General features: G+C 53.8%; 3 protein-coding genes across 7 annotated transcripts; 2 read left to right on the forward strand and 1 right to left on the reverse strand.

Annotated features, from left to right (window-relative positions):
- Positions 1 to 94: 94 nt before the first annotated feature.
- Mrpl55 (mitochondrial ribosomal protein L55) lies at positions 95 to 3,505 on the forward strand. Of its 5 annotated transcripts, XM_042669540.1 has the most exons (5): positions 95 to 157; positions 401 to 574; positions 2,115 to 2,190; positions 2,492 to 2,693; positions 3,266 to 3,505. In XM_042669540.1, the coding sequence occupies exons 3-5, from the start codon at positions 2,165 to 2,167 to the stop codon at positions 3,422 to 3,424; spliced, it is 387 nt and encodes a 128-aa protein (XP_042525474.1). In that variant the 5' UTR covers positions 95 to 157; positions 401 to 574; positions 2,115 to 2,164; the 3' UTR covers positions 3,425 to 3,505. The 5 variants fall into 5 exon arrangements, with proteins under 5 accessions (XP_042525474.1, XP_042525475.1, XP_042525472.1 ...); XM_042669541.1 differs by lacking the exon at positions 95 to 157 and having other exon boundaries at positions 329 to 574; positions 2,112 to 2,190; XM_042669538.1 differs by lacking the exon at positions 95 to 157 and having other exon boundaries at positions 329 to 574.
- A 2,313-nt stretch (positions 3,506 to 5,818) lies between these two features.
- CUNH1orf35 (chromosome unknown C1orf35 homolog) lies at positions 5,819 to 8,844 on the forward strand. Its single transcript, XM_042669475.1, has 7 exons — positions 5,819 to 6,118; positions 6,828 to 6,873; positions 6,953 to 7,035; positions 7,177 to 7,249; positions 7,356 to 7,441; positions 8,078 to 8,209; positions 8,365 to 8,844. The coding sequence occupies exons 1-7, from the start codon at positions 5,874 to 5,876 to the stop codon at positions 8,489 to 8,491; spliced, it is 792 nt and encodes a 263-aa protein (XP_042525409.1). The 5' UTR covers positions 5,819 to 5,873; the 3' UTR covers positions 8,492 to 8,844.
- Positions 8,845 to 9,950: 1,106 nt separating this feature from the next.
- On the reverse strand, positions 9,951 to 26,560 carry Arf1 (ADP ribosylation factor 1). Its single transcript, XM_042669476.1, has 5 exons — positions 26,456 to 26,560; positions 11,844 to 12,027; positions 11,647 to 11,757; positions 11,313 to 11,437; positions 9,951 to 11,214 (listed from the first exon to the last, which is right to left on the reverse strand). The coding sequence occupies exons 2-5, from the start codon at positions 11,989 to 11,991 to the stop codon at positions 11,053 to 11,055; spliced, it is 546 nt and encodes a 181-aa protein (XP_042525410.1). The 5' UTR covers positions 11,992 to 12,027; positions 26,456 to 26,560; the 3' UTR covers positions 9,951 to 11,052.
- Between the last annotated feature and the right edge of the window lie 590 nt (positions 26,561 to 27,150).

A 27,150-nucleotide genomic window follows, 5' to 3' on the forward strand; every position in this document is an offset into this window, starting at 1 on the left:
TGTGACGCCGCCCCGCCCCGCCCCGCCCCGCCCGCAGGCCCCGCCCACCGAAGGCCACGCCCACCGAAGGCCACGCCCCCAAGCGTCATCCCCGCGCGACGCGACGCCGGCTGGGACACGGCGGACCGTGGCGCGGGGCCGGGCCCTCTCCACGCAGGTCTCCGCCTGGGTCGCGGCGGTGCGGACGGCCGGCTCGCAGGGCTCCGCTGCTGCCAGGCGGCGGCTGCGAGGGAGGCGCCGCCGCCCGGGGGTGGGAGGGGGGCTGCGGCCTGCGCCCGCTGGGCCCGCACTGGGGCTGAGCCGGCGGCGGCGCGGGCCCGGCCCGGTCCCGGCGGGGAGCGCGCCTGGGCTCCGGACACGTGCGCTCTCCGTTTCACAGGTGGCCTTTCTTCCTCCGTAGCTCGGAGCCCAGGCAGAACCTGCGCGCCGGCTGGCTCGGAAATCTTCCCGAACTCCTCCGGTCCGTGCGGACTGCCTGGGATCAGGCGTAAAGGCAGCTCCGGAGTTCTTTCCCCGTAAGTGAGCAGACGTTCACTGAAAGGCTTCCCAGCACGGACCCTGGGGCACAGACAAGGTCAGCAACCTGACAGGCGACCTCGCCGGCGGAGGGGCCGCGGACGGGCTCTCCGCGTTGTGGAAGGGTGCACGCGTGCAGGTGTAGCAGCGTAAACAAGGGAGAGGCTGCCATTGAAGATGGCAACTTGGAAGTGGCGCTGTGGCTCAAGTGGTAGAGCGCTAGCCTTGAACGCAGACGCAGGGACAGCGCCCAGGCCCTGAGTTCAAGCCCCAGACAGGCAAAAATAAAACAGTATTTTAGAAATCAGGGTGTATGCCCCAACTGCAAAGGACTCTCCTGACACCATACCCACTAGAACGGGTAGGCATGTGCCTCATGTGATTCATTATCTTTGGGAGTAAGTAGTTGTTTTTGAGAAAACTTCCGCAGGCCATTCTCGTCCTAGAAGGCAACTTGTTAGTGAGATACATTAACAAGTAATACAGTGATTACACCTGGTCTGTATTAGGAGATTCAACCAGATGCCAATTGAAAATAACTCAAAAAATTTTAACTGATTCTGTATTGTACATTATAGATTTTTTTTGTCATTCCGTAAACAATGTAACTTATTTATATAGCATTTATATTCTGTTAAGTATTATAGATAATATTAAAGTATATGGGAGTGTGTGCACAGGTTGTGTGGAAGTACTGTACCTTTACATATGAAAGAACTGAGGGCTGGTTGCCAGTGGCTCATGCCTGTAATCCTAACTACTGAGAAGGCTGTGATCTGAGGTTCAAAGCCAGCCTGGGCAGGAAAGTCCATGAGACGCTTATCTCCAATAAACCACCAGAAAACCGGAAGTGGCTCAAGTGGTAGAGCACTTGCGTTGAACTGAAGAGCTCAGGGACAGTGCCCGGCCCAGAGTTCAGGTCCCACAACTGAAAAAAAACAAAAACAAAAAAAACAGAGGATCTGTGGATTTTGATGGTTGTAGAAGAATACTATATCCAATTCCCTATAAATACTGAAGGAAAACTGGACGTAGATGTTAGAGAGACACCAGAGTTTGACTTAATTCCTGGCCAGGTTTTCAGGAAGATCATTTAAAGGCAAAACAAAATTTTTGTAGCATTTTTGTTTTTTTTTTCCCCCCCCAGGGCTGAGGACCGAACCCAGGGCCTTGCATGTGCCAGGCGGGCGCCCTTCCGCTGGGCTAAACCCCCAGCCCCAAAACAAAATTTTTTTTTTTTTTTTTGGTCCGGTCGTGGGGCTTGAACTCTGGGCCTGGGCGCTGTCCTTCAGCTCTTCAGCTCAAGGCTAGCGCTCTACCACTTGAGCCACAGCATCACTTCTGGCTTTTTTTCTTTTTGCTTATGTGGTGCTGAGGAATCGAACCCATGGCCTCATGCATGCAAGGCAGGCGCTCTACCACTGAGCCACCTTCCCAGCCCCCCAAAACAAAATTTTTAAAAGACTTCTTGGCTGGGTTATGGTCCAAGTGATAGAATGCCTGCCTAGCTAGTAATGCAAGGCTTTGAGTTCTAACTCCAGTACTGTCAAGAAAAATAAATAAGATAAAATAAAAAGCCTTATTCTCTTGCCTAGCAGGTGTATACAAGGTCCAGTGGTTGACGTTCCACCAGGACTCTTAAGGAAAGATGGTGGCTGTGGGCAGCTTGCTTGGGTAAGCATGGATTTTCAGGCCCCTCACAACTCTAGTCAGGCTTACCTCAGGAAAAGCCTCAGCAGGAGTTAAGACTCTTGGGCTCCTGCTTCCTGTCCCCAATGCTGTCAGCCACCCGCTTGACCCCTTCCTGGCTGTGAGGTCAAAACTCTGGATCAAACCTTGTGGCTCTTCAGGGCACCCTGGCTAGTGTTTGTGGCCAGCAGGAAGTTCTCTGTTAGGCCCTGATCTGGCCATATTGGTGATCTCTGTCCCCAAACCATCCACTTAGGTTTGTTTTGTACCCATGTTTTGTGTGTAGGTTGCTGTGGCAGAGGACTGTGAAGTCAGCGTCCGCTGTGCCTTGCTTCCTGCACACATCTTCCCGGCAAGCTGATAGCAACAGGGCAGCCGTCACTCGTCTCCGTCGCCAGGCCTATGCTCGCCTCTACCCAGTGCTGCTGGTCAAGCAGGATGGCTCCACCATCCACATCCGCTACAGGGAGCCAAGACGCATGCTGGTGGTATGCTTCCTTCATCATCCAGATTTCTCTGGAGCTTGTGGCCACTGGACTCAGGATGGACAGGTCGCAGTAGTCACAGTACAGTTGTGCAGAAGAACAGACTGTTGGAGAGGAAGAATGTCTGACTTAGAACTTCCTCCAAGCATTAAAACCAGATAGGATGAATAAGTCAGTATTTTTATGTTTTGTTTAAAGCCACCTCCAATAAACTGTCCTGGTGGCTCACGCCTGTAATCCTAGCTACTCAGGAGTCTGAGATCTGAGGATCCCAGTTCAAAGCCAGCCTGGGTGGGAAAGTTCATGAGACTCCCATTAATCTCTCCAATTAATCACCAAAAAGCCAAAAGTGGAGCTGTGGATCAAGTGGTAGAGTGCTAGCCTGGAGCAAAAGAGCTCAGGGACAACACCCAGGACAGACACAAAACAAACAAAAAAAACCCCACCAATCTTAGGAAAAAGAGACAGAAAAAATAGTTCTCTCAGTAAAACACAAGCTTTGTGGAAAGCTCACAAAAATCTAAAGAAAATTAAGATGGGTCTGTGTGGACACACGTGTGTTTCTCCCCTTTTAGATGCCACTAGACCTGGACACCCTGACTCCAGAGGAGCGCCGGGCCAGGTTCCGGAAACGTGAAGCCCTGCTCCAACAGAAGAAGGAGGAAGAGCCAGAGCTGGTGGACGGTTTTGACTCTGAGCAGTACCGACAGTTTTGGTCCAAGACCAGGAAGTAACTGTGGCTTGAAGGTGCCCCAGGGTGACTGAGGGCAGAGTTCTATACCTGTAAACAAACTCCCATGTTCTTGAAGCCATCATCTTAGTGTTGTGTGTGTGTTGTACATGTGTGTGTACTAACCCTGAGACTTAAATGCAGGGCTGAGTTGCTCTCTCTGAGCTTTGTTATGCTCAAGACTAGCTGGTGGCTCATGCCTGTAATCCTAACTACTCAGGAGGCTGAGATCTGAGGGTTGCAGTTCAAAGTCAGGCTGGTCAAGAAAGTGTGTGACTTATCTCCAGTTAACCATCAGAAAACCAGAAGTGGCACTATGGCTCAAGTGGTACAGCAGTAATCTTGAGCTGAAGAGCTCAGGGACAGTGCCCAGGCCCAGAGTTCAAGCCCCACAACTGACAAAAAAAGACTAATGTTCTGTCACTTGAGCCACAGCTCTACTTCTGCCCCCCCCCCCCTTTCAAACCTCTATACTCATATTTCAGCTTCCTGAGTAGCTAGATTATGGGTATGGGCCATTGGTAGCCAGCTTGTTAGTGTCTTTTATGTGTGCATCTAGCCCTGAAGCATATCATCTTTGGAAAGTGCCTCTCAGAGCTAGATGGTAGGTCTCTGAAGCTTAGAGCAGACTAGAAGGATTAGGATCTGTTTAGATGAAACCCGTGGGTTTAAGACACTGCTGCAAGGATATGGAGCACAGAAAAACCAGAGAGCTGGACAGAAAGCACCCAGCATCCCCCAGCTACCCTCTCAGCCTCAGATACGCTCCATTTGCTGTTCTGCAGATCAGGGAGCAGAGGCCCACCATCCTGGGAGTCAGGGACCTTCTTGTTATAGCCTCCAGTCCTCCCTCAGTAGTGGAGGGGATCCAAGAGCAGCCAGAGAAGGTGTGTTGAACCCTTCATCACCTGCACAGTACAGGGCCTGGAGCCTGAACTCTGGGCCTGGGCGCTGTCCCTCAGCTCTTCAGCTCAAGGCGACCACTCTACCACTTGAGCCACAGCGTCACTTCGGTTTTCTGGTGGTCAATAGAGATAAGAATCTTTCTGCCTGAGCTGGCTTTGAACTGTGATCCTCAGATCTCAGCCTCCTGAGTAACTAGGATGACAGGCATGAGCCACCTGTGCCCGGCCCTTTTGTATTTTTTAAAGCGTGTATGCCATTGTCAGGGTTTGAGCTCAGGGCACTCCAGCCTTGCTTTATGCTTCTCTGGAACCATGACCCTCTGGTCCTCCATATCTCAGCCTCCAGAGTAGCTAGGAGCCTTTTATTTTATTTTATTTTTATTTTTTTGTCGGTCGTGGGGCTTGAACTCTGGGCCTGGGCGCTGTCCCTCAGCTCTTCAGCTCAAGGCCAGCGCTCTACCACTTGAGCCACAGCACCACTTCCGGTTTTCTGGTGGTTTATTGGAGATAAGAGTCTCACGGTCTCTCCTGCCCGGGCTGGCTTTGAACCGCGATCCTCAGATCTCAGCCTCCTGAGTAGCTAGGATTACAGGCGTGAGCCACCAGCGCCCGGCAACTAGGAGCCTTTTATACATGCACTGATCTCATTCATGAAGCTCTGCTTCCTTATTTCATCTCCTTCCAAGTATTTTACCTGGAGGGACTATTTTTCAACATGAATTTGAGGTGTATGTAGGAAGGACACATTCAGTCTAACAAGGGCTGCTGGGTACCGCTGGAGCGCCCTAGAATAGGGACAAGTGCATGGGAAGCAGACTAAGTCAGAGCCAGGAGCTGGAACTGCAAGATTGAGCACTACCGAATACTCTTAAGAAAGCAGACACATCCCTTTTCCAGCACACCCCTCCATACTGACTGCAATGTGTAGTGGAGAAACAATTCCTCTCCACATTTTCTGGTCTCCCCCGGGTGAAACTGGAAGAGTCCTGGAGGCACTATGCACCTAAAGGCTACCTGAAATGGGCGCCCGCAGGGCTCTGGTTAGAAGTCGTCCAGACCAGTGTCGCCATGGTGGATGACCGCCATGGGGGCTTCTCTTGGCCCGCGCTTCGTCTTCACCCTTTCCCCTTTTCTTTCCGGCTGGTTTGAGTCCAGAGCCTTCTCGAGGCAGGCCCTCGGCCTCCAATGCGCTACGCGTCAGGGGATGCAGGCCCACCGTTCAGCCTCCTGGCGCCCGGCTGGCCGGGCCTGCCGCTGCTCCGGGAATAGCGGTGGTCCTCCCGCCCGGCCGCCCGGGCACCGGCGGCCCAGGCATCGGCCGGGCCGGAAGCCCGCGGTCGGGCCGGAAGGAGGGTGGGGTCGGACCTGGGGGAGGAGGAAGTGCGGGTGACGCGCTGCGCAGGCGCGGACGGCGGCGTGGACGGCGGCTGGTAGAGCGGGGCGCGGGCGCGGTGCGCAGGCGCGGTGGTCACGTCACGCCGCCCATTCCGGGCCGCGCCGTGGGCCCGGGGCTGTGCGGGCGCCGGGGCCCGCGTCGTGTCCGGCGCCATGTTCGGGTCCAGCCGCGGCGGCGTGCGCGGCGGGCAGGACCAGTTTAACTGGGAGGACGTGAAGACCGACAAGCAGCGGGAGAACTACCTGGGCAACTCGCTGATGGCGCCCGTGGGCCGCTGGCAGAAGGGCCGCGACCTCACCTGGTACGCCAAGGGCCGCGCGCCGTGCGCGGGGCCGAGCCGCGAGGAGGAGCTGGCGGCCGTGCGCGAGGCCGAGCGGGAGGCGCTGCTGGCCGCGCTGTGAGTGTCCGCGGGCCGGAGCGGGGTTGGGATGGGGAGCGGAGCGGGGCCGGGGATGGGGAGCGGGGCCGGGGATGGGGGCCGGAGCCGCGCCGGGGACGGGGGATGGGGGCCGGAGCGGGGCTGGGATGGGGAGCGGGGCCGGGGATGGGGGCCGGAGCCGCGCCGGGGACGGGGGATGGGGGCCGGAGCGGGGCTGGGATGGGGAGCGGGGCCGGGGATGGGGGCCGGGGCCGCGCCGGGGACGGGGGATGGGGGCCGGAGCGGGGCTGGGATGGGGAGCGGGGCCGGGGATGGGGAGCGGAGCGGGGCTGGGATGGGGAGCGGGGCCGGGGATGGGGGCCGGAGCGGGGCTGGGATGGGGAGCGGGGCCGGGGATGGGGGCCGGAGCCGCGCCGGGGACGGGGGATGGGGGCCGGAGCGGGGCCGGGGATGGGGAGCGGGGCCGGGGATGGGGAGCGGGGCCGGGGATGGGGGCCGGAGCCGCGCCGGGGACGGGGGATGGGGGCCGGAGCGGGGCTGGGATGGGGAGCGGGGCCGGGGATGGGGAGCGGGGACGGGGATGGGGGCCGGAGCCGGGCCGGGATGGGGAGCGGGGCCGGGGATGGGGAGCGGGGCTGGGGATGGGGAGCGGGGCCGGGGATGGGGGGCGGGGCGGGGCCGGGGGCGGGCGGGGCCCCGCGCGGCTGACCCCCCCCACCCCCTGCAGCGGCTACAAGAACGTGAGGAAGCAGCCCACCGGCCTGAGCAAGGAGGTCAGTGGAGGACGGGCGCGGGAGGGCGGGCGGGGCGCGGGCGCGGGGCCGGCCGAGCCTCTCTGGTCTCTTCCCGCAGGACTTCGTGGAGATCTGCAAGCGAGAGGGCGGCGACCCGGAGGAGAAAGGCGTCGACCGGCTCGTGGGGCTGGGCAGCACGAGGTGCGGGCACGCGGGGGCGGGGGCGGGGCAGCACGAGGTGCGGGCACGCGGGGGCGGGGCGCGGCATACGTGGGCGCCTCCCTCACCGCCCCGTCTCCCTCACCGCCCGGCCCCTCCGCCCTCACCGCCGTCTCACCGCAGTGGCTCCGCGGGCCGCGTAGCGCTGTCCCGGGAGGACAAGGAAGCCGCCAAGCTGGGGCTGTCGGTGTTCACGGTATAACCCGCGCCGGGACCCCCTGAGTTCCCCGGGGGCGGGCGGGCGGGCGGGGCGGGATTCCCCGCGCCCCTCCGCCCTCCCCACCGCGCCCCTTCTCCCGCAGCACCACCGCACAGACAGCAGCAGCCGAGCTACTTCTCCAGCCGCCGCCAAAAGGAAGCCGCGCGTGGAAGACAGGGCTGACCCCGGGTAAGAGGACCGGGCTGGCTCCGCCCAGCTTCCTCCCGGGGAGTGGAGTGCGTGTGCCACGCGCGTCCCCTGCCCACCAGGCCTTGCGCAGCCTGGGGAGCTACGAGAGCCACGGCCCCACGGAGGCCCTGGTGAGCGTGGGCTCGTGCTGAGGAGCCACGGCCCCACGGAGGCCCTGGTGAGCGTGGGCTCGTGCTGAGACACGGCCCCACGGAGGCCCTGGTGAGCGTGGGCTCGTGCTGAGGAGCCACGGCCCCACGGAGGCCCTGGTGAGCGTGGGCTCGTGCTGAGACACGGCCCCACGGAGGCCCTGGTGAGCGTGGGCTCGTGCTGAGACACGGCCCCACGGAGGCCCTGGCGAGCGTGGGCTCGTGCTGAGGAGCCACGGCCCCCCGGAGGCCCTGGTGAGCGTGGGCTCGTGTTGAGACGGCCCCCCGGAGGCCCTGACGAGCGTGGGCTCGTGCTGAGACACGGCCCCACGGAGGCCCTGACGAGCGTGGGCTCGTGCTGAGCCGCCACTGAACACGGGAGCCACGGCCCCACGGAGGCCCTGGCTGCCAGTGTCCAGCAGGAGGCTGTGGACAGGCCCTGACCCGTCCACAGCAGGCGGCTAAGGCTAGCCGTTTCCTCTTGCAGTGCCGAGAGCCACAAGAAAAGCAAGAAGGAAAAAAAGAAAAAGAAGAAGAAACATAAGAAGCATAAGAAGAAGAAAGACAAAGAACACAGGAAGGATGCTGAGGTTTCCTCCTCCTCTCCCTCTCCCACTCGGTAGGCCCAAGCCCAGCTCAGTTCTGCCTCGGGGAGTTGTGGAGAAAGGGCTGTAGTCAGCGGGCCTGAGCAGGGTGCTGGGCAGCTCTCAGGGCATGGCCCGGCAAGTGCTGCTCAACGCCCTTCCTGATTGTCTCACTGTCCTTGTCTCCAAGGCCCAGACGCCGGCGCCATGATTCGGACTCCTCTTCCCCCAGCTGTAAGAGAAGGAAACGGGGGCCTAGCGGGGGCTGCAGAAAGAGCCCACCCCACAGACGTCCAAGCAGAGGCTCAGATGACTGAGTGTGGACTGATACCCGCCAGAGCCCTGGCTGGCTGCTTTGTGCTTGGTTACCTGCTGACCTGAGAGCAGGGGCTACTGCCTGGAGTGTCCCTGCACCACACCTGTGGGTTTTGGGGGATTGACTGCCGAGGGACCGGTGGTGTTGCTTGGGGAAACTTCTCCAGGTTCCTTCTGACCTGGGTCCCTGCAGACTCCCCTTGAGGGTGGCGCTAAGTGAAGACCGGTCTCTCCAGAGGGGCCCTGCACACTACAGACTGCTGTCTGCTTGCAGCAGTCCAGGCCCAAGAGCTGTGACCGAGCATGGTTGCTTTTCACATTCACTTTGTACTTAAATAAATGTATTTCAAAAGTAGAGCATTACCTCAGAGTGGCAGGGGAATGTGGAAGGGTAAGAGGCCTGGGCTCAGGCAGTAGTGTCATAGGTACAGGACAGTCTCAACCTGGAAGTGACTTGTGGGGTGGGGCATAGCATGAGGTTTGCACTTAGCTTCATGCTTTCCAGACAGGTACTCTAGCTTGAGCTGAGCCATGCTTTGAGCCTTTTTGCTCTAGTAATTTCTGAGACAGTCTTATGTTTCCTGCGTAGCTGGAATGACAGGCACCTGTGTTGAGATGAAGTCTTGTGAGCATTCTTGCCCAAGGCTAGCCTGGAACCAACCTCCTCAGTAACTTCTGATGTCTTGTAGTGATTCCTGCTACATACATCTTGTATGACGAGAGCAAGCCTATAATAAAATAAAAGCCTATCCACAGGAGCTGCCTTTTCAAAAGCCAGGTGGTCTAGGTTGAGCTTGGAAGGGTGGTGGGGCTTGAAGCACCTAGGGGCTGGGCTCAGCTTGCGGGCTCAGCATATAGTCCTTGCTGGCTCCGGCCTGAAACAGTAGACTGGGCAGTTAACAGAAAGGTACCCTGGGTTCATGGGAGCCTGGGTATAGTGAATGGAAAACAGGCTGTGTGGCTGTATCTGTAATGGTGTATTTATTGTTGAATTCTTTTGCTTCTGACTTGAAATTATAAATGCTGTGGCCCAGGCAGACCCTCAGTGTCCACTGAGGCCTAGACTATGGCTTGCACCCTGGCCTACACTCTGCATGTGGCTGCCTTCAGTGGAGACTGCCCTTACTTTAGACTGTCCTGGCTGGGGGAAAGGTCGTGGAGAAACAGGGAGGTACTCTGACCTGCTGGTAGCCATCCCAACCTCGACTAAAGTGCTGCCATGCCATTGCTGGGCACGTATGTGTGCATAGGGTCAGGGGCCAAGGTCCCACAGCACTCAAGACTCCTACAATCTTACCTCTGGAAGTGAAGTGTGCTGTCTTCTCCATGTACTATGTATGAGGGGAAAAGTCCAGGCCTGGAGATCAGCCACCTGCTCTCTATGGGGAAGGCCCTATCAGCCTCTGCTTCCTTCTCAGCAGGCAGCCTCGTGGCAGTGACAGTGACCCACTGACAAGCCCATGAAATAGTTGAGACTTTATTCTAGTAGCTATAATTACAGTGCTTGTTGAAATGAAAACTGAAAACAAGTATACAAAACAGTTGATTACTAATTGTGTATTGAAAGCGGTAAGAGGTTCCACGACACCAAATAAACCAGTTCTGAGGTTTTCTCAAGATAAATTTAACAGCTCCAGCTTCTTCAGTGTTTATCAAAATACAAAAGAAAAAAAAGTAGAGGTCGTCTTTTTCGATGGCAAATCGGACCCTTGCAGGCTGAGGGAGGAAGCTACTTCACACATGGAGATGGGGTGCTCTGGGACTGGGTCTGGAGTGGGCCAACTCTCCCAGCTTGCAGACTCCTGCTGGCTAGACCCAGGCCTCCCGCCGGTACTCGGAGCAGGCGCCAGAACTGGGAACGCGGGCGGCTGCTAGGCCACAGGCCCATCAAGGATGAGGCCCTGCCCCGGCCCCTGCCAGCCCCTTGGTGACCGTGTGAGCACAAGTACAAGCACAACGCTATGGAATGCAGGTGATCCACAGACAGGCGAGTCACGGGGGCTCTACTGTGACCATGCAGCGATGGTGGTTCGTTTGTCACCGTCTCTCCTGTTCCACAGGGGAACGTCTAGCTGATCTGATGGACTAAGCATTCAGGCGGTTACTGCAAAAACCTACACTAGGCATAGTCTCCCTTCTATGTGTTCAAGTGTTCTGCTTGTATTTTTAACAATTTTAAAAAATGCACTGAGTTCAGGTTAAAAACCAACCACCAAATGGATTCCGATACTGATCTACACCCACTGGCTCCTGGAGACCAGGTGCCCACATGTCCAAATCTCTTCTCAGTACTGACCGTAAGTTGATTCTCTTTACAATAAAAAAGCTGAGTAATATTGCATAGGAGTACCAGAAACTGCCTCAGTGGAAACAGAAACTATTTACATTAAATAAAAACCTGGCTGCAGGCTGCGTCTGCACACGCACAGCACGGTGCGGTGCGCACTGTGACCAACCCATGGAGACAGCTTCTGGCACTCAGGACCACAGGGTCGCACGTTTGCCACATGAGAGGAAAGCGGAGGGCGGAGAGGAGGAAGTGAGGGGGAAGGGGAGTTCTGGTTCACTTCTGGTTCCGGAGCTGATTGGACAGCCAGTCCAGTCCTTCATAGAGCCCGTCCCCGCTGGTGGCACAGGTGGCCTGAATGTACCAGTTCCTGTGGCGTAGAGAGTGCAGCCCCAGCTTGTCTGTGATTTCAGCAGCATTCATGGCATTGGGGAGGTCCTGAGGGGAAGGATGGATCAGCAACAAGGGCTACCAGCAAGCTGTCCTTCCCCCTCCCTGACATGGGTGCCGTTAGGGAGGACCTTGCTGGCACCTACCTGCTTGTTGGCAAACACCAGGAGGACAGCATCCCGGAGCTCATCCTCCGCCAGCATCCGCATGAGCTCTTCACGGGCCTCATTGACACGCTCTCTGTCATTGCTGTCCACCACGAAGATCAAGCCTGCAAGGGAGCCATGTGACTGCCTAGGTTCGACACTCCACCCACCCCACAGGCCATGGCCCCAATCCGGAGATTACAGCCGTTCTTCCTGGCCTGGCTCTGTGGGGCCTTGTCTTGCAGTTAGCAAGGCCATGGGACCTGAGCAGAGAGAGGCTAGGCCTTGGAAGGAGCCCGGTAGTAGAGGTCTACAACGAGGGCTGTCCCATTACCTTGGGTGTTCTGGAAGTAGTGGCGCCACAGCGGCCGGATCTTGTCCTGGCCACCCACATCCCACACAGTGAAGCTGATGTTCTTGTACTCCACAGTCTCCACGTTGAAACCTGGGGGCAGGGTTGCAGCTGAGGACCCTCTGCGCCTCCAACCAGGCCTAGCCCCACCCGGCCGCGGTCTCAGCTCAGCTTCTCACCTATGGTGGGGATGGTGGTCACGATCTCCCCCAGCTTCAGTTTGTACAGAATTGTCGTCTTTCCGGCAGCATCCAGGCCCACCATGAGGATGCGCATCTCTTTTTTGCCAAAAAGGCCCTTGAAGAGGTTTGCAAAGATATTCCCCATGCTTGTGGACAGGTGGAGGCGACACTGGCCAAAGACCTGGGGAAGCAAGGCATCCCAAGAATGTTTTGTGCTGCTAGTATGAACCCTGTGCAAATCAGAACCTATCCACCCTGGACTCCTCAGAGGAATGAATGTGTAACACAAATGCAGTTCACCAAGGAACTGAAAGAGCCCACCTGGCCGCCTAGGTCCTATGGCTACATGTCCAGCCAGGGAGGCAGCTGTGGCACAAAGCCTCCTACATTCACTGGCCCTGCATTTAGCAAGCTGCAGGACTTAACCACAGCCACGCTTGCGCACAATGGCTCATGTGCTATCTGAAAACAGTGCTTTCTGGAGACATGTGAGACCTCTACATGAAATAGCTTTTCCAGTGTACCAGCAAGCAACAAGGAATCACACCTAGAGGACAGAGGGGGTGGGAGGGGGTGCTCCCAGCCCTGCCCCCATCCCCACCCCTGGTGCCCAGGAATGGAGAACACGTCATAGTGCAGACTAAGACCCCAGTGTTTGTAAAACATCCTGACTGTAGTGCAGCCCAGAGCAAGCCCAAGAGGCACTGTGGCATCATGCCATCCATGCCAGGCAACCCAAAGAGCCGGGCCCCATGAGGTACAACAAGAAGCCCCCACAACCCTTTGTGAAGAGTATGCATACAGGGCACACTCCTGCTTGGGCTCACACGCTGACTCAGACCAGAAATGCTGGGCATCAATCACGTCAGCCATCACCAATTCATCAGAGCCTGTCTGAGGCTAACAGGGCCTCTGAAAATCAGACCCTAGGCCCTGGTGTAACCATATGGTGGGCACTTTCATTCTGTCCAAACAGGGGCTTTCATCCCTTTCTAAAATGACGAATGATAGAAAAGTCAGACTGCTAGCACCTACTAGTAAACATAACCAATGGAAGTCTTGTAGCCTTCAGAAAGTTATCAGTGTGCCTTCTGTGCTGCCATGGCAGAAGATCACACACCAGGTGGTCTATCAATAATGAGGCCGTAGCCTGGGAGGGTGGATGTCTGATGGTGTTCTGTCCTCTGCAGGGAAGGAATCTGGTGTCTTCAGAGTTGGCAAGAACCACTCCCCAAGGCCCTTCTTTATGAGGCACTAATCTGTCCAGGAGGTTAGAGCCTTGTGAAACTACCGAACATTACTGTACTCAAGCTCAAGTCCAACTTCTCACAGACCAAATGGGGGGCATTCTGACCATAGCCTGTATGCCAACCAAGAGTATTTAGGAGTCACTCCTCCAGTGACCCTGCGAGCAAGAGGCCTCCCGTCCAAGGCCCCACTCACTCCTCCACTCCTCACCATCCCTCCTCTTCTAACATCTTAGGACTTCATTACAACAAGGTGAATGCTATGCAGTAGCCTTCTAATGGGTTACCTCCAACTGCGGTCAATGCAGAGAAATCAAATCTCATTTCTTGATGCCTGGATGATCTGTATACATTTCCCCAGATGTGACCAGAGACCCAGTGCTTTCTGGACACGGTTCTTTCTCACTTCACAGTATCACATTGAAAACATTACACTAGGTCTCAAGTTATCATGGCCCTTTCTGGAGACAGTCAAGCTCCCAGGTACAGAGGACTAAGTTTCTGTAGAACATAGTAGATTATTTCCCAGTGTACCCTGAGTTCACCATCCACTGGGGAGGAAAGGGAGACGCTTGAGCCCACACATCCCCCCTTCAAACTCCTACTAATTAGGAATTAGGTAGGACAAACAGTCATTTCAGCACCAAAGGCCTCTTACATGCACACTTTGCTTGAGGCTCCCAGAAAAATGGTTACCAATATCCAGGCAGATGGGAAGTCTGAACATCTAGACCATGGATGGAATCCAGCAGTGCTTTTGTGGGGTGAGAGGCACCAGGGAAACACATAGAAGAGGTCACAAGACAAAACCTCCCAGAACACCCCACTGAATATAAGCAACATCCCCAAAAGCCTAGCCTAGCCCCTCACCTCTTCAAAAGTCTCAAATGTAAGACTCCAACAAGCAAAGTGGGGGTGGGGGGGGGAGATTGAGGAAAACAGGCAAGACAGGGAACATGTTCTTTTAAGAGAAAACAAAAGATTATTATTAAAAGATATAGTGTCTACAAAATAAGATACTGAAACAAAGGGGGAAAATGAGGCAATCTGTTCACACTACAAAAGTTCAAAATGAAAGCAGAACCAGACAAACACAGATACAAAAGGAAAACCATTATAATCCAATGCTAGCACCTGAGAGGCTAACACAGAACCCAGAGTTTGAATACAGCTTAGGCCATAAAGGGGAAAAGGATGGGAAAGCAAGCACACTACAGCGACAAGGTTTCTTCATGCTCCAGACAGACATACATGGCTGCCATACTGACAGAGCCAGTGTACGACAGGCTCTTAAAAGTCTGAGACTATAGCCAGCCTTTAATCTGTAATCCTACCAGCTACAGTAAGAATTTCAGCATCACAAAGCCATCTACCTTACCTCTTATACACAGTTCCCATGAGGACCCTGGCACCAGGCAAAAGGAGGAGCCAAAGATGATAATGCAGAGGGGCAGGCAGCACTGGATGGACTGCAGCGTGAAGAACTCGGGAGCATCAGACCAGCCAAGAGGTGTGCATGATAAAAACTCAAGCCCAACACAAGCAGGTGTGTGCACAACCACTCTCTCAAAATGTATTCCAAACCAAATCAAGCAAACAAGTCAGGAAGCAGCCCTGCTAAGCACGCCCACGTCCACACAGCCCTGACAGTTAGTCGCTGCTGGGCACAGAAGCAGTAAAGGCTGTCCTCCCTCCCTTCCTTTCTTTTTTCTTCTTTTCCAGTCCCGGGGCTTGAACTCAGGGCCTGGGCATGGTCCCTAAGCTGCTTTTGCTCAAGGCTAGCACTCTACCATGTGAGCCACAGTGCCACTTCTGGCTTTTTCTGTGTATGTGGTACTGAGGAGTCGAACCCAGGACTTCATGAATGCTAGGCAAGCGCTCTATCACTGAGCCACGTTCCCAGCACCACCATGCTCTTTTTTGTTGTTAGTCATGGGGCTTGAACTCTGGGCTTAAGCGCTGTCCCTGCGCTCTTCAGCTCAAGGATAACGCTCTACCACGCGAGCTACAGCGCCACTTCAGTTTTCTGGTGGTTGTTTGGAGATAAGAGTCTCAAGGACTTTCCTGCCCCAGCTGGCTCTGAACCACAATCCTCAGATCTCAGCCTCCTGAGTAGCTGGGATGACAGGCGTGAGCCACCAGCGCCCAGTACCATCCTCACTTTCTAAATCCACAAACCTCAAGCAGATGTCAATGGAGAAACAAGAAAAATCTACTGGTGGTGCTAGGGATACTGTGACAGAGGAATTCTTGGATGGCTTCTTTCATTTTTACATGCTGCAAAAACATGAACCCAAATATGCATAACTGAGGGGAAAGGGTTCTCAACTCCTACAGGGCCCCATACACAACAGCAGGGAAAACAGGGAGTAGCTACATGAGTACATCACTGCCTATAAAAGTCTGCTGGAAGCCCGGCGCCGGTGGCTCACACCTGTAATCCTAACTACTCAGGAGGCTGAGATATGAGGATGGAGGTTCAAAGACAGCCCGGGCAGGAAAGACCACAAGACTCCTATCTACAATAAAAACCACTAGAACACCGGAAGTGGCGCTGTAGCTCAGGTGGTAGAGCGCTCGTCTTGTGCTGAAGAGCTGAGGGACAGCGCCCAGGCCCAGAGTTCAAGCCCCATGACCGACAAAAAAAAAAAAGTCTACTGAAATTGCTGAGCGACAGCACCCAGGCCGAGTTCAATCCCCACGACAAAAAAAAAAAAAGTCCACTGGAGCCTGATGTAGTCTGGCAAGGGTGTCTCATCCCCTAATGTGCAGGTCTAGGCTACAGCCCCACAGACAGAAAGGCTGTGAAAAGCACAGTGACCACAGCCTAGCTCTCCAAAAGGCAGAATGGCCACACCATTTGGAGAGGGCCAGGATGGGATGAACCTCAAGTCTCAGGTTAAGACCCAGCCCACTAGCACGGAGGCCCACCCAGCAATCCAAAGTAGATGGTGGTCAGGGTTTCCAGCCTTGGCGCCTAGACTTCCAGTGGGTTCCAAGCACCACCTACTGTTTCAGCAACAGGCCCAAATCCAAGAGGACTCCACAGTGGTAGAAAAACCCAGTGGTACAACAGTGGGTCCTAGCCTAACAGTGGCTTACCTTTCCTCCACCAGAATCCTGCCCATAAGGTAAACCTGCTCTTCAGGTTCTGCCGCATTACTCTGTGAGGAAGCAGTGACTAAGAGTCTTCTGTCTGTGTGTCTGCGCCCCAACCACAGAGGGGTGCCTCAGGAAGGGTGACAAGCGTCCAGGTAAGGCCCCGGCAGCAGGGCACTCAGAGACTTCACCTTGGGACAAGAAAGCTCCTTCAGGAAAACTGTGCGTGGTAAGAAGCAGGGCACAAGCGTAGGGTGGCCTCTATCCTAGATGTTACCCTTCCTCCACAGGGCTCTGTGGGCCTTCCTGGGATACAGTCTCCATGATACCGGTCACTTGAGCTTAGTCCTCAAAATGTTAGTGTCAGTATGACAGAATTTCACTAGTAAGACACGTTTCCCATTTCTAGCTGCTAACTTAACAGGGTCCTCAGTCCTTGTGAACAGGGTTCACACACATTCTACTTGAATGAGAAATTGATGACATTAAGGAGTTTCTTTTCCTGTTTTTTAGGTTTTATTATGAACAAATTCAGTACAGTGTAAATTAATGGACTTCTAAATTTATACTGATTTATACGTAGTAAATCAATAGCTCATAATTTCAGCTTTCATGTCTAACGAGAAAAATTAACAAATTTAAAGATATTCTGAGAGAACTTATGTATGGCAATATTTTGCCAAGCTGGGCGCTGGTTGCTTTTGCTACTAAGAGCTATCTGAGGATCTCCATTCAAAGCCAGCCTATGCAGACAAATACAGAGGATTTATCTCCAACTAGTCAGCAAAAGGCTAGAAATAGAGGTGTAGGTCAAGTGGTAGAGCACCAACTTCGAGTAAAAGTGCCAATGGGGAATGAGAAGCTCTGAATTCAAGTGCAAATACTAGCACAAAACAAACACACAAAAAAGCCAGGAGTGGTGAATGTCCATAATCTGATCTACTCAGGCATTAAGGTAAAAGAATTAAGCAGATACAGTTGGCTGGCCCATAATCTTAATTAACTCAGGAAGCTGAGAGCTGAGGATCTCTGTTTGAAGCCAGCCTGGGCAGGAAAGTCCATAAGACTTTCATCTCCAATTAACCACCAAAAAGCCAGAAGTAGTGGTGCTGTGACTCAAGTGGTATACTACTAGCCTGGAGCAAAAAAGCTAAGGGAGGGCTGGGAAGGTGGCTCAGTGGTAGAGCGCTTGCCTTGCATACATGAGGCCCTGGGTTCGATTCCTTAGCACCACATAAGCAGAAAAAAAAAAGGCCGGAAGCAGCTCGGTGGCTCAAGTGGTGGAGCACTTGCCTTGAGCTGAAGCGCTTGAGGGATAGTGCCCAGGCCGAGTTCAGGCCTCAGACCAGACCCCCCCCCCCCCCAAAAAAAAAAAAAAAAAAAAAGCTAAGGGATAATGCCTGAGTTCAAGCCCCAGGACTGCACCAAAAAAAAATAAAAAAATAAAAAAATAAAGTAAGAGTATTGTTATGAAGGTAGCAGGGCATCCAGACTATACAAGAAACACAAACACTAAAAGCAAAAAGACTGAGGGTGTGATTCAAGTAGCAGAGTGCTTACCAACAATCACCTGAGTTCAAGCCCCAATACTGAGGGATTGAACTCCGAGCCTCATAGTCTCCATGGGCTTTTTAAATTAATGGCTAGCACTCTACTACTTGGGCCATGCCTCCAGCCCAGAATTTTTTTGGTTAGAGATGAAATCTTGAAGACTTTTCTGCCAACAAAACATGATCCTCCAGGCCTCAGCTTCCTGAGAATCTAGGATTACAGGCATGAACCCAAGCGTGGGGAGGTGGGGGGGGGGGGGGGGGGGGGGGAGATGGTTTTTAAGCCAGGTTCTAGTAGCTTGCACTTGTAATACTAGCAATTCAGGAGGTAAGATCTGAGGATCAGGGTTCAAAGGCAGCCCTGGCAGAAAAGTCAATGATACTCTTATCTCCAATAAACTACTCATAAAAGGCCAGAAGTGGCACAGTGGCTCTAGTGATAGAACGCTAGCCTTGAGCCAAAGAAGCTCAGGGACAGTGCCCAGGCCCAGAGCTCAAACCCCACAACTGACTGGCAAAAAAAGATTCTTAGCAAAGAGCAATTGTTTCCCAACAGGGAAAAAAAGACACAAGATGCCGGGACTATCTTTTATGTAAAAGCCTTATTCCTTTCCAAAATAAAAGGTCTGTAACTTAAAGGACTCCTCTACTTTCATATGGGATTCAATTTACATGTTAACATCTGTGTGCAGTTTTTTTGTGCAACATAGGATGGAGCTTGGTTACTCATAAAATCTCAGCTCATCATATGCAGTTAAGCCAAACATTTGACGCTTCTACGTTTGACATTGTTCTGCAACTATTTCCACTATGCTTTATCACTATTTCACAAAATCTAAGAGAAAAACAGAATGTACTGATAATGGGAACCGACAGGCACACCTGAAAAGTGTAGGCCTCGGCCTGTGACAGAAGCATGAGTCAACCAGCCTGTGCCTAGGGCTAGCCCACGACTTTGTGGATCCAATCAAGGAGGGAAGGAACATGACAAAGAACCCACAAGAGCACTCTAGAATTGCTTTCAAGGTGTCTCCAGGGACTCGTGAGGCACCAAAGGCAGTCTGCACAGATCTGAAGCCATAAAAGGCCCACCCCAAGTCTCAGGCCCGGCTTAGCTGTCACACACATCTGCTCTGCTGGCTGCCTCCTCAGAGGTGGTGTGTTAAGGGAGTGGCGTTACCTACCAGGTCTATTTTGTCAGTGAGGTGATGAGTGAAATTTAAATTCACTCTTTGCAAACCTATAACTTCAGATGAATTCTTTTTTTTTTTTTTTTTTGGTCGGTCGTGGGACTTGAACTCTGGGCCTGGGCACTGTCCCTCAGCTCTTCAGCTCAAGGCGAGCGCTCTACCACTTGAGCTACAGCGCCACTTCCGGTTTTCTGGTGGTTTATTGGAGATAGGAGTCTCACAGTCTCTCCTGCCCAGGCTGGCTTTGAACCGCGATCCTCAGATCTCAGCCTCCTGAGTAGCTAGGATTACAGGCGTGAGCCACCAGCACCCAGCAACTTCAGATGAATTCTTAAGTTTGTGTGCTGACAAAAATGAGTTTCACTCATGTCAGCTGAGTTTTTGGTTTATAGTAACTGTTGTCAAAGAGCTTTGTCCACTAATTGCATTTTTGTATTTCTCCTTATTCATATTTTCATTACTATTTTATTCATGTCACTGTATTTTTACTCATTGAACTCCTGGTCTAGGCACTGTCCCTGACCTTTTTTGTTCAAGGCGAGCGCTCTACCACTTGAGCCACAGCTCTACTACCGGTTTTCTGGTGATTAACTTGAGATAAGAGTCTCACGGACCTTCCTGCCTAAGCTGGCTTCAAACTGCGATCCTCAGATCTCATTCTCCTGAGTAAGCTAGGATTTCAGGCATGAGCCACCAGCACCTGGCTTGTTACTATTTTTTAACTTAACTGTCCAAAGAATACTTCAAACAGCCCATGAACTCTAGGTGGGCAGTTCTTTGAATTACATGACTTCTGACTGGAGCTATAAGAAGGAATTCATGAGAAACGCAACTTTGGGACTTGTGGTGACTTGTTCTGGGGCACACAGCAGGAGCATCTTACTCCATATCTCTGCATACATCCTTGAGACAGATGCAGGTTGTTGTTCAAAGTCATGCTCTGTTCTTTCAGTAACAGAACTTGGATGTGTTACTGGGCACAAGGGCCTTTTGGAATAAAACCCACACTTCCTTCCCTCCCCTTCTGTTGTCGGGGAGTCTGGGTCCTACATCTGTGCAGAAGCAGAGCCTAGGCCCTAATGTTATCAAGACAATTTTTACCTGCAAATGTAAATTAAGTCTGGAATCCCACCAGTGGGGGAAAAAAGACCAACAAAAATCTGGCCCTGGTGGTGTAGCTCTGAGCTATCTAGCCATGTGGGAGGTCATGGCTTGTTTCTACACACAAAGAAACACAAACAGGCATCCACCCCCAAATAAACTGAAATTGGCAAATACCAGAGTAACTTCACAAAGATGCAGGTGAGAAAGTACCCAGACGTCAGGGGAGAGCGGCCCAGCCCAGCCCAGCACTGCACTATGGACCTTGTCACTAGTCTGGTCAGCAACCTTCATACCTCATCCACCCCGCAGGCCCAGGATCATCAGCACGGGGTCACTCTGGTATTTTCAGGGAAGGGCCCTGCTTACCCTGTGACCAGAACCTTGACTCTTTGGTAGGCTCTAGGCTGGTCCTTATCTTCTCAAGACACATGGACAGTGTTCGTTCTGTAGTGGAATTATTCTCTACAGAAGATGGAACTTAACACCATGGAATGGAACTGAGAGAGGACAACTAAGACCACATTGCTCCTAATACAGGGTCCCAAGCCTCATTAAGAGGCCTCTGGCTACAGCAATAATGACCTGCAAGGTCTCTGCCTTGGTGCTTTCAGAGAGGGGCAGGCCAAGTTATCTACCAATTTACTGCCCGCCCACACACCACCACTATGCTTGGGCTTAGTAGGAACAGTCCTGAGTAAACAAGACAAATTTCTCTTGTGAGGGAAATCACACCAATTTAGCTTTGCTAGCTCAACTATGTGCTTCCTTCAAAACACAATGAGCCTTCTTCCCTGCACAAGTATGGAGTTGAGGGACCCAGTGTCCTAGGGCCCCTTTCACACCCTAGAAGAAATAGAGAACTAGAACAGCTACTGGCTGGTGGTGCTTTCATAAAGTAAAACTCCCTGTGGATTTTCCTCAAACCACTCATAGACCTGCTTTTGGAAAGGGAAGAGAAAAGTGTGTGGAAGAGGAGCTGTCAATAGGTTCCCTCAGCTCAGGATCATCACACCAGGTAGACACTCAGAGGGACAGGGATCAGCTCCACCTCCAGTTCCAGAGAGCACTTGTCCTCACTGAACTTTGTGTTCTTCTGGACACACTCCAGATCTCCAGCAGCCTGTGTCAGGAAAGCCTTCCTTTCAAATATTCATCTGTTAAATATCTTGCCCCTGGTTTCCAGATACCGGCCCCCGCCTCACTCTCCCTTTCTCTACAGGGTGAGGAGGGTCCGACAGATGATGACCTCAGGCTTCCACCTCCAACTTCTCCACCCACCCTCTCAAACATGCAATACCCAAGCAACTTCCCCCAGTTCTTCATGCTAGAACTCTGAACGCTTCCCACCACTCCCTCCCCCTTTGCATTGCAACAGTCTAGTGCTTTGAGTCAACCTGACCAGCTGACACGCACAACTGTAGAAAACCCCATGAGGCTGCCCGAAAACTGTCACAAGGAGATAAAGGGAAGTGACTTCTACTGAAACTTGCATTTCAGTGCTGGCCCAGCCTCAAGAGAAGGTGGCTGGAGCGGTGCACTAACAAGGCTACTGAACCACTATGAGATGACATTTCCCCCTAGGAACAGAAAATAACTCTTGCTAAGTTTCTGAAGAGAACAAAACAGAATTGCTCCTGACTTGCAAGATAGTTGCTCAGAGCACCTGTTAAAACTGTACCCCAAAAAAGCTTATCCTTGTCACAGACAAGGGAGAATATCACAATATGAGCTTCCAGCGCCATCAAAGCTAACCAAATGCATTCCTGCTGCTGCCATCAAGTGTCAACGCTGCCACCCAACCTGCCAGGGCTCCCACAAAATGTAAAGTACCTTTTCTAGGGACGACACAGCTGCTCCAGGGACCAAGGTCACTTGCTAGCAGGTATGTCACCCTCACGCACTGCTCACAGAAGGCCTCCAAATCCACACTTCATACCCACCCACTTCAGGGTCCTTTCTCCAATTCTTTCAGACCACTGAGAAGCCTCTGGGTTCTCCCTTGTTCTATCATATCTCTGCTCCAGTGTCACCTACCAGGAGACATTCTTGCCTTCTTGGATGGGCCCAAGTGTCTGCCTGCCTTGCCTGCTTGCACAGATGCTCCATCAGCAATGCAGCTTACGTATCACACTATGTGGGACCTCCTACCCCATCTTCTCCCACTACACTTCTCACAAGTGACTCATTATCAGAGGAGAAAGTGATAGCTGAAGAATATTAACCATGCTCTTGGTATCAAAAAGACCATATAAACCCGCAGATATACTATTTCTAAAGACAAGACAGTCTAGGCCGGACGCCTGTGGCTCACGCCTGTAATCCTAGCTACTCAGGAGGCTGAGATCTGAAGATCGTGGTTCAAAGCCAGCCTGGGCAGGAAAGTCCGTGAAACTCTTATCTCCAATAAACCACCAGAAAACCGGAAGTGGTGCTATAGCTCAAGTGGTAGAGCGCTCACCTTGAGCTGAAGAGCTGAGGGACAGTGCCCAGGCCCAGAGTTCAAGTCCCACGACTGACCAAAAAAAAAAGAAAGAAAGAAAGAAAGAAAAAGATAGTCTACCAGGAAAAACCTTAGGGGTCAATAATGAACGTGGCACCATTTTAAACTATACACAAGCATGGCTCAGCCTGAAAATTCTTGAGCCTGTAACAACGTGGAAACACACACACACACACACTGAAACAAATCCCTGAAAGGAAAAATCCAACACCCCCACAGGTTCAAACACCCAGGGGAGACAAGGTGTATGCCAACAGTAACAATACATTTCAGAAACCGGGTACTGGTGGCTCACACCTGTAATCCTATCCAGGAGGATGAGATCTGAGGATCATGGTTCAAAGCCAGCAGAGGCAGTAAGATCCATGAAATTCTTATCTCCAATTAACCACCAGAAAACTGGAATTGGTGCTATAGTTCAAAGTGTTGTAGTGCTAGTCATGAGCAAATGAGCTCAAGAACAGCACCCAGTCTGAGTTCAAGCCCCATGACTGACAAAATAAAAGAAATTGTTCATTCCTGATAATTTCAGAATCTGCTACCATACCAAAAGAAGAGAAATGCTATGAAGAAAGGCTGTAAATATTTAGATGTTGTAAAGAAAGGCTATAAAGGCTGCAAACATTTCAAGGAAAATTTCACCACCAAAAATGTTAAAAGATATGACATTTAAAATATAAGTGTGGTGCTGTGGCTCAAGCGGTAGATCGCTCGTCTTGAGCTGAAGAGCTGAGGGACAGCGCCCAAACCCAGAGTTCAAGCCCCACGACTGACAAAAAAAAGAACATCATCTAAGTTAAAATATAATCTAGGGGCTGGGAAGGTGGTTCAGTGGTAGAGCGCTTGCCTTGCATGCATGAAGCCCTGGGTTCAATTCCTTAGCACCACATAAGCAGAAAAAGCCGGAAGTGGTGCTGTGCCTCAAGTGATAGAGCGAGTTCAGGCCCCAGGACTGGCCAAAAAAAAAAAAAGTGCCACTCTTTCCTGTTGTTGATTACCAGTAGGCTGCCCTCTCTAAGTGAAAACTAAAAAACAGGATCAGTAGGTCAGTGGTGTCCTAAACAGGTAGCCTCACAACTCCTCTATACTTGTAGCAAGCTGGGGGACAGAACTCTAGGTGAACACCAAAGATCCTCCTGAGACTAAAGAACTTGGGTGTATCTGTATTAAACTATACAACTAGTTTACCAACAAATCAAGCCATCTGACCCACCTGACAATGCTGAACTACTTCCCAAAAGAGATACAGCTACTTCCCAAAAGAGATACAGCTACCCAGGCCTCACCCATGCGCTACAATGGCACTTCAAAGCATTTATAACTATCACAACAGCCATATATATTCTCAGGCATTTGCCTGAGAATCCCAATGCCCCCACTCACCCAAGCATCCATCCTTTGCCTCCTAGCAGGCAAGTTCAATTTTTCCTTTTTAGTACTGTAGTTTCTAGGATCCAAGGCAGGAGTTGGCATTATGCTCTCCACTCTTTTTTTGCTTTAGTTGTTTTTCAGGCAGTTTAGTTTTTGCTCAGGACAGGCTTCAGCCAGAGGTCATCTTACCTGTATCTCCTTTGTGGCTAGGATCACAGGATCACAGAGGGGTATTACTAAGCCTCCTCCTTGCTTGAGTGAGATGGGGGGAGGGTTATCTAGCTAACTTTCTGCTAGGGCTGGCTTCCCACTGCAATCTCTGCCTCCCAAGTAGCTGGGATTACAGGTATGAGCCACCACACCCAGCCCTTAAATCTTGTTTGACTATAGCACACACAAAATGACAAGTTCTTATCTAACTAAAGATCCCAACAAAAAGGAATTTTTATGCAGTTCTCCCAGCTACCTCTAACAGGTAAGCACTTTATTTCCTCTCACTGTCCTAATTTTACGAAGGCAAAAGGCCAAAGGGAGAGACTGTCCATGAGAGTACACAGGACACACACCACGGAGGCCGCAGCAAGCTGAGGCCAGCTGGGGTCTGACCATCTGCTCAGTGGAAACCCGTATCTCTTGGAGGAATTTTCAGAAAAGCTTGGTAAGCAGAGCTTGTGACTAAGAGCAGATTTAAATCTACACAACAGTCCAACATTTAACTTGAAGAATCTGCAAGGGGGGCGTGAAGGGGGGGAGGGTGTTAGGAAGAATCGATCCACCTCTTTAACCACAGTTCTGTGCTATTCTATGAACTTGAACAACAAGTTTTTCTTGTTTGGTCTACTCTATGGTTAAATGACTTGGGGTCAACTCACAGTGTGGCCCATATTAACTTTACCTTTAAAATCAAAAGCCAAATGTCCTTCCCTGTACTTTCAAGCCCTGCCTGGTACAGGGTAGAGGCCACTGGGTAGGTGGAGATGGTCCAATACCCTCTCCACACAATATTGTGCAAGAAACACAGAGAATACCTTGACTATGATTTTTCTTCATGGCTGTACTCTATTTTGGAATTATTCCCTCTCCATTTTGCCTTTTTCTTCTCCCTCATTCCCCACTGACTGTGTTTTTAAACCAGAACTGAGGAGCACAGAGCTAATGGCCTTGAACATATCAAACAAGCATTCTGCCACTGAGTTACATACAAAGCCCACATTTTTTTTCTTTTATTCCACAATGAGTAGCTGTGAGGTGTTACCCACACCAATCGCCTTAAACATTTTGTGTGTGCACACACTCCACTACGTTGCCAAGGCTTGAGCCGGAATACTAGACAAGTGCCTCACCACTGAGCTACACCCCCCCCCCCACTGGTCTGTTTACATCAACACCCCTTTTGTTATCTGCCTCAAGGGCAAGACACATTGCAGTGTTCCAGGAATTCAGTCTCATTTTCAACAAGATACCTGAGGACAAGTGACAGGTGTCCCACTGCCCAACAGTATTAAACAAAAAACCCTTTATAGCAAGAAGACGGCACACCTGTGGCCAACCAGACTTGTGGCCCGCACCTAAGCCATGCAACACCTTTCAATTTGGGGCTGGGTTAATAATACTGTTCGTTTCAAGCCCTCACAATCCTTGCTACCAGTGTTGCTGAAAACTCAGTTCCGCATGTTAGACACTAGTTCACAGCGAGGGACGCACACATCACAGCGACCCCCTAGTCACACACACACACACACACAGAGCAGAAAACATCAGCTGGCAGGAAAAATGGTTCATCACTTGCTCGGAAACAAGAACTGCCAAGTGACCGCTCCCAGGCCGAGCGGCTGCGGGAGGCCCTCTCCACGGTGACTTCCAGGGCCGCGCCAGGCAGCGGCGGCGGGCTGGCCCGGCCCGGCCCGCCCAGCGTCCCGGGACGGAGGGGTCGGTGCTGCGCGGGGGCCGGCGGCGGTCCGGCACCGTGGCCAACGCCGGCCGGGGCCGGTGCTCCTCGTCGGGTTAAAGGTTCCGGCCCGGGAGCCGGCGTCCGCGGGGGACCGGCCCGGGAGGACCCCCAAGCCCGTCCCGCCGGGGAGCGGGCAGGGGCGGCCGCGCTGCGGGCCCGTGCGCGGCGCCCCGCTCGTCCCCCCCGTCCTCCGGGAAGCCCTCGGTACCCGCGTGACCTTGACGCCTGCTCGGGCCGGCCCGCGCCTCAGTTTCCCCACCCCGGGCCCGGGCCGTGCGCCGAGGCGCGGGCTCGCCCGTCCCCGCTCGGGGCCCCGCGGCCCGGGCCCGGCCGCCGCCGCCCGGCACCGGCAGCGAGCCTCGGGGCGGCGCCGAGCCGGGCGGGGGCTTCCGGGCCGCGGCGGCGGCGGGCTGGCGGGAGAGGCCCGGGAAGCTGCGGGCGACCGCGGGGCCGCGGGGTGTCGTGCGGCCCGACGCGGGCCTGGCCGCGCTGCCCGGGCCCCGGCCGCGCCCCGGAGCCCCCGGGAGCCCCCGCGAGCCCGCGGCCGCCCCGCCGGCGCAGCCCGCGGCCCCGCGGCCGCTCGCCCCTCGGCCTCACCTCAGCGGCAGCCGCTCCCAGCCAGGCGTTGGTTTCGCTCCCACAAGATGGCGGCGCTGACGGCAGCCACGTCAGCGCCTGCGGCCGCGGCGCACGCCGGGAAAGAGGCGGGCACACCGGCTGGACCGCCCTCGGCCCGCTCCGCGCACGCGCACTGGCTCCAAGAGGGCCGCAGGGGCGGACCCAGAGAGGCCCCGCCCCCGGGCCCGCGCCGGGCCCCGGAGGGGCGCCCGGGTGGGCGTGGCCTCCGGGTGGGCGTGGCCTCCGGGTGGGCGGGCGCGCGCACGTGCCGCCTCGGCGGGTCGTCCCGCCCGTGGCCCCGACGCGGAGCCCGAGGCCCGTCCCGGTTCTGCGAGCCCCGGGCGCGGCAGTCGGGAGGCGGAGGACCGTCAGCCCGGGAGCGTGCGGCGTGCCCCGCGGGGTCCCCAAGAGCCGGGTCCCCGCCGTGCCCGACCCCTGAGGAGCCCGGGGCCGCTCATCAGAGCGCTCGGGGCCGCAGCCAGGGGCCTCCTGGCCGGCCTGAGGGGCGGGAGGCCGCGGAGAGCCGGAGGAGGGGAGGCCGGGCGGGAGGGGAGGCCGCGGGGAGCCGGAGGAGGGGAGGCCGCGGGGAGCCGCCAGGGAGGCCCGGCCGCAGGGGAGGCTGGGCCGGAGGAGGGGAGGCTGGGCCGGAGGAGGGGAGGCTGGGCTGGAGGAGG

The sequence above is a fragment of the Dipodomys spectabilis genome, unplaced genomic scaffold, assembly GCF_019054845.1.
Source record: "Dipodomys spectabilis isolate Male_0828 unplaced genomic scaffold, ASM1905484v1 ptg000496l, whole genome shotgun sequence".
Lineage (NCBI taxonomy): Eukaryota > Metazoa > Chordata > Mammalia > Rodentia > Heteromyidae > Dipodomys > Dipodomys spectabilis.

What these genes read in the sequence shown, in the direction of transcription:
- Mrpl55 (XM_042669540.1), top strand. Translation starts at nt 2,165, where the DNA reads ATGGTGGCTGTGGGCAGCTTGCTTGG. An exon ending in GCTGTGGGCAGCTTGCTTGG is followed by an intron (nt 2,191 to 2,491) that starts GTAAGCATGGAT and finishes TTTTGTGTGTAG; the next exon opens with GTTGCTGTGGCAGAGGACTG. An exon ending in AGCCAAGACGCATGCTGGTG is followed by an intron (nt 2,694 to 3,265) that starts GTATGCTTCCTT and finishes CTCCCCTTTTAG; the next exon opens with ATGCCACTAGACCTGGACAC.
- CUNH1orf35 (XM_042669475.1), top strand. Translation starts at nt 5,874, where the DNA reads ATGTTCGGGTCCAGCCGCGGCGGCGTGCGCGGCGGGCAGGACCAGTTT. An exon ending in GAGGCGCTGCTGGCCGCGCT is followed by an intron (nt 6,119 to 6,827) that starts GTGAGTGTCCGC and finishes CACCCCCTGCAG; the next exon opens with CGGCTACAAGAACGTGAGGA. An exon ending in GAAGACAGGGCTGACCCCGG is followed by an intron (nt 7,442 to 8,077) that starts GTAAGAGGACCG and finishes TTCCTCTTGCAG; the next exon opens with TGCCGAGAGCCACAAGAAAA.
- Arf1 (XM_042669476.1), bottom strand. Translation starts at nt 11,991, where the DNA reads ATGGGGAATATCTTTGCAAACCTCTTCAAGGGCCTTTTTGGCAAAAAA. An exon ending in GACCACCATCCCCACCATAG is followed by an intron (nt 11,758 to 11,843) that starts GTGAGAAGCTGA and finishes CCCTGCCCCCAG; the next exon opens with GTTTCAACGTGGAGACTGTG. An exon ending in CTACTTCCAGAACACCCAAG is followed by an intron (nt 11,438 to 11,646) that starts GTAATGGGACAG and finishes GCTCCCTTGCAG; the next exon opens with GCTTGATCTTCGTGGTGGAC.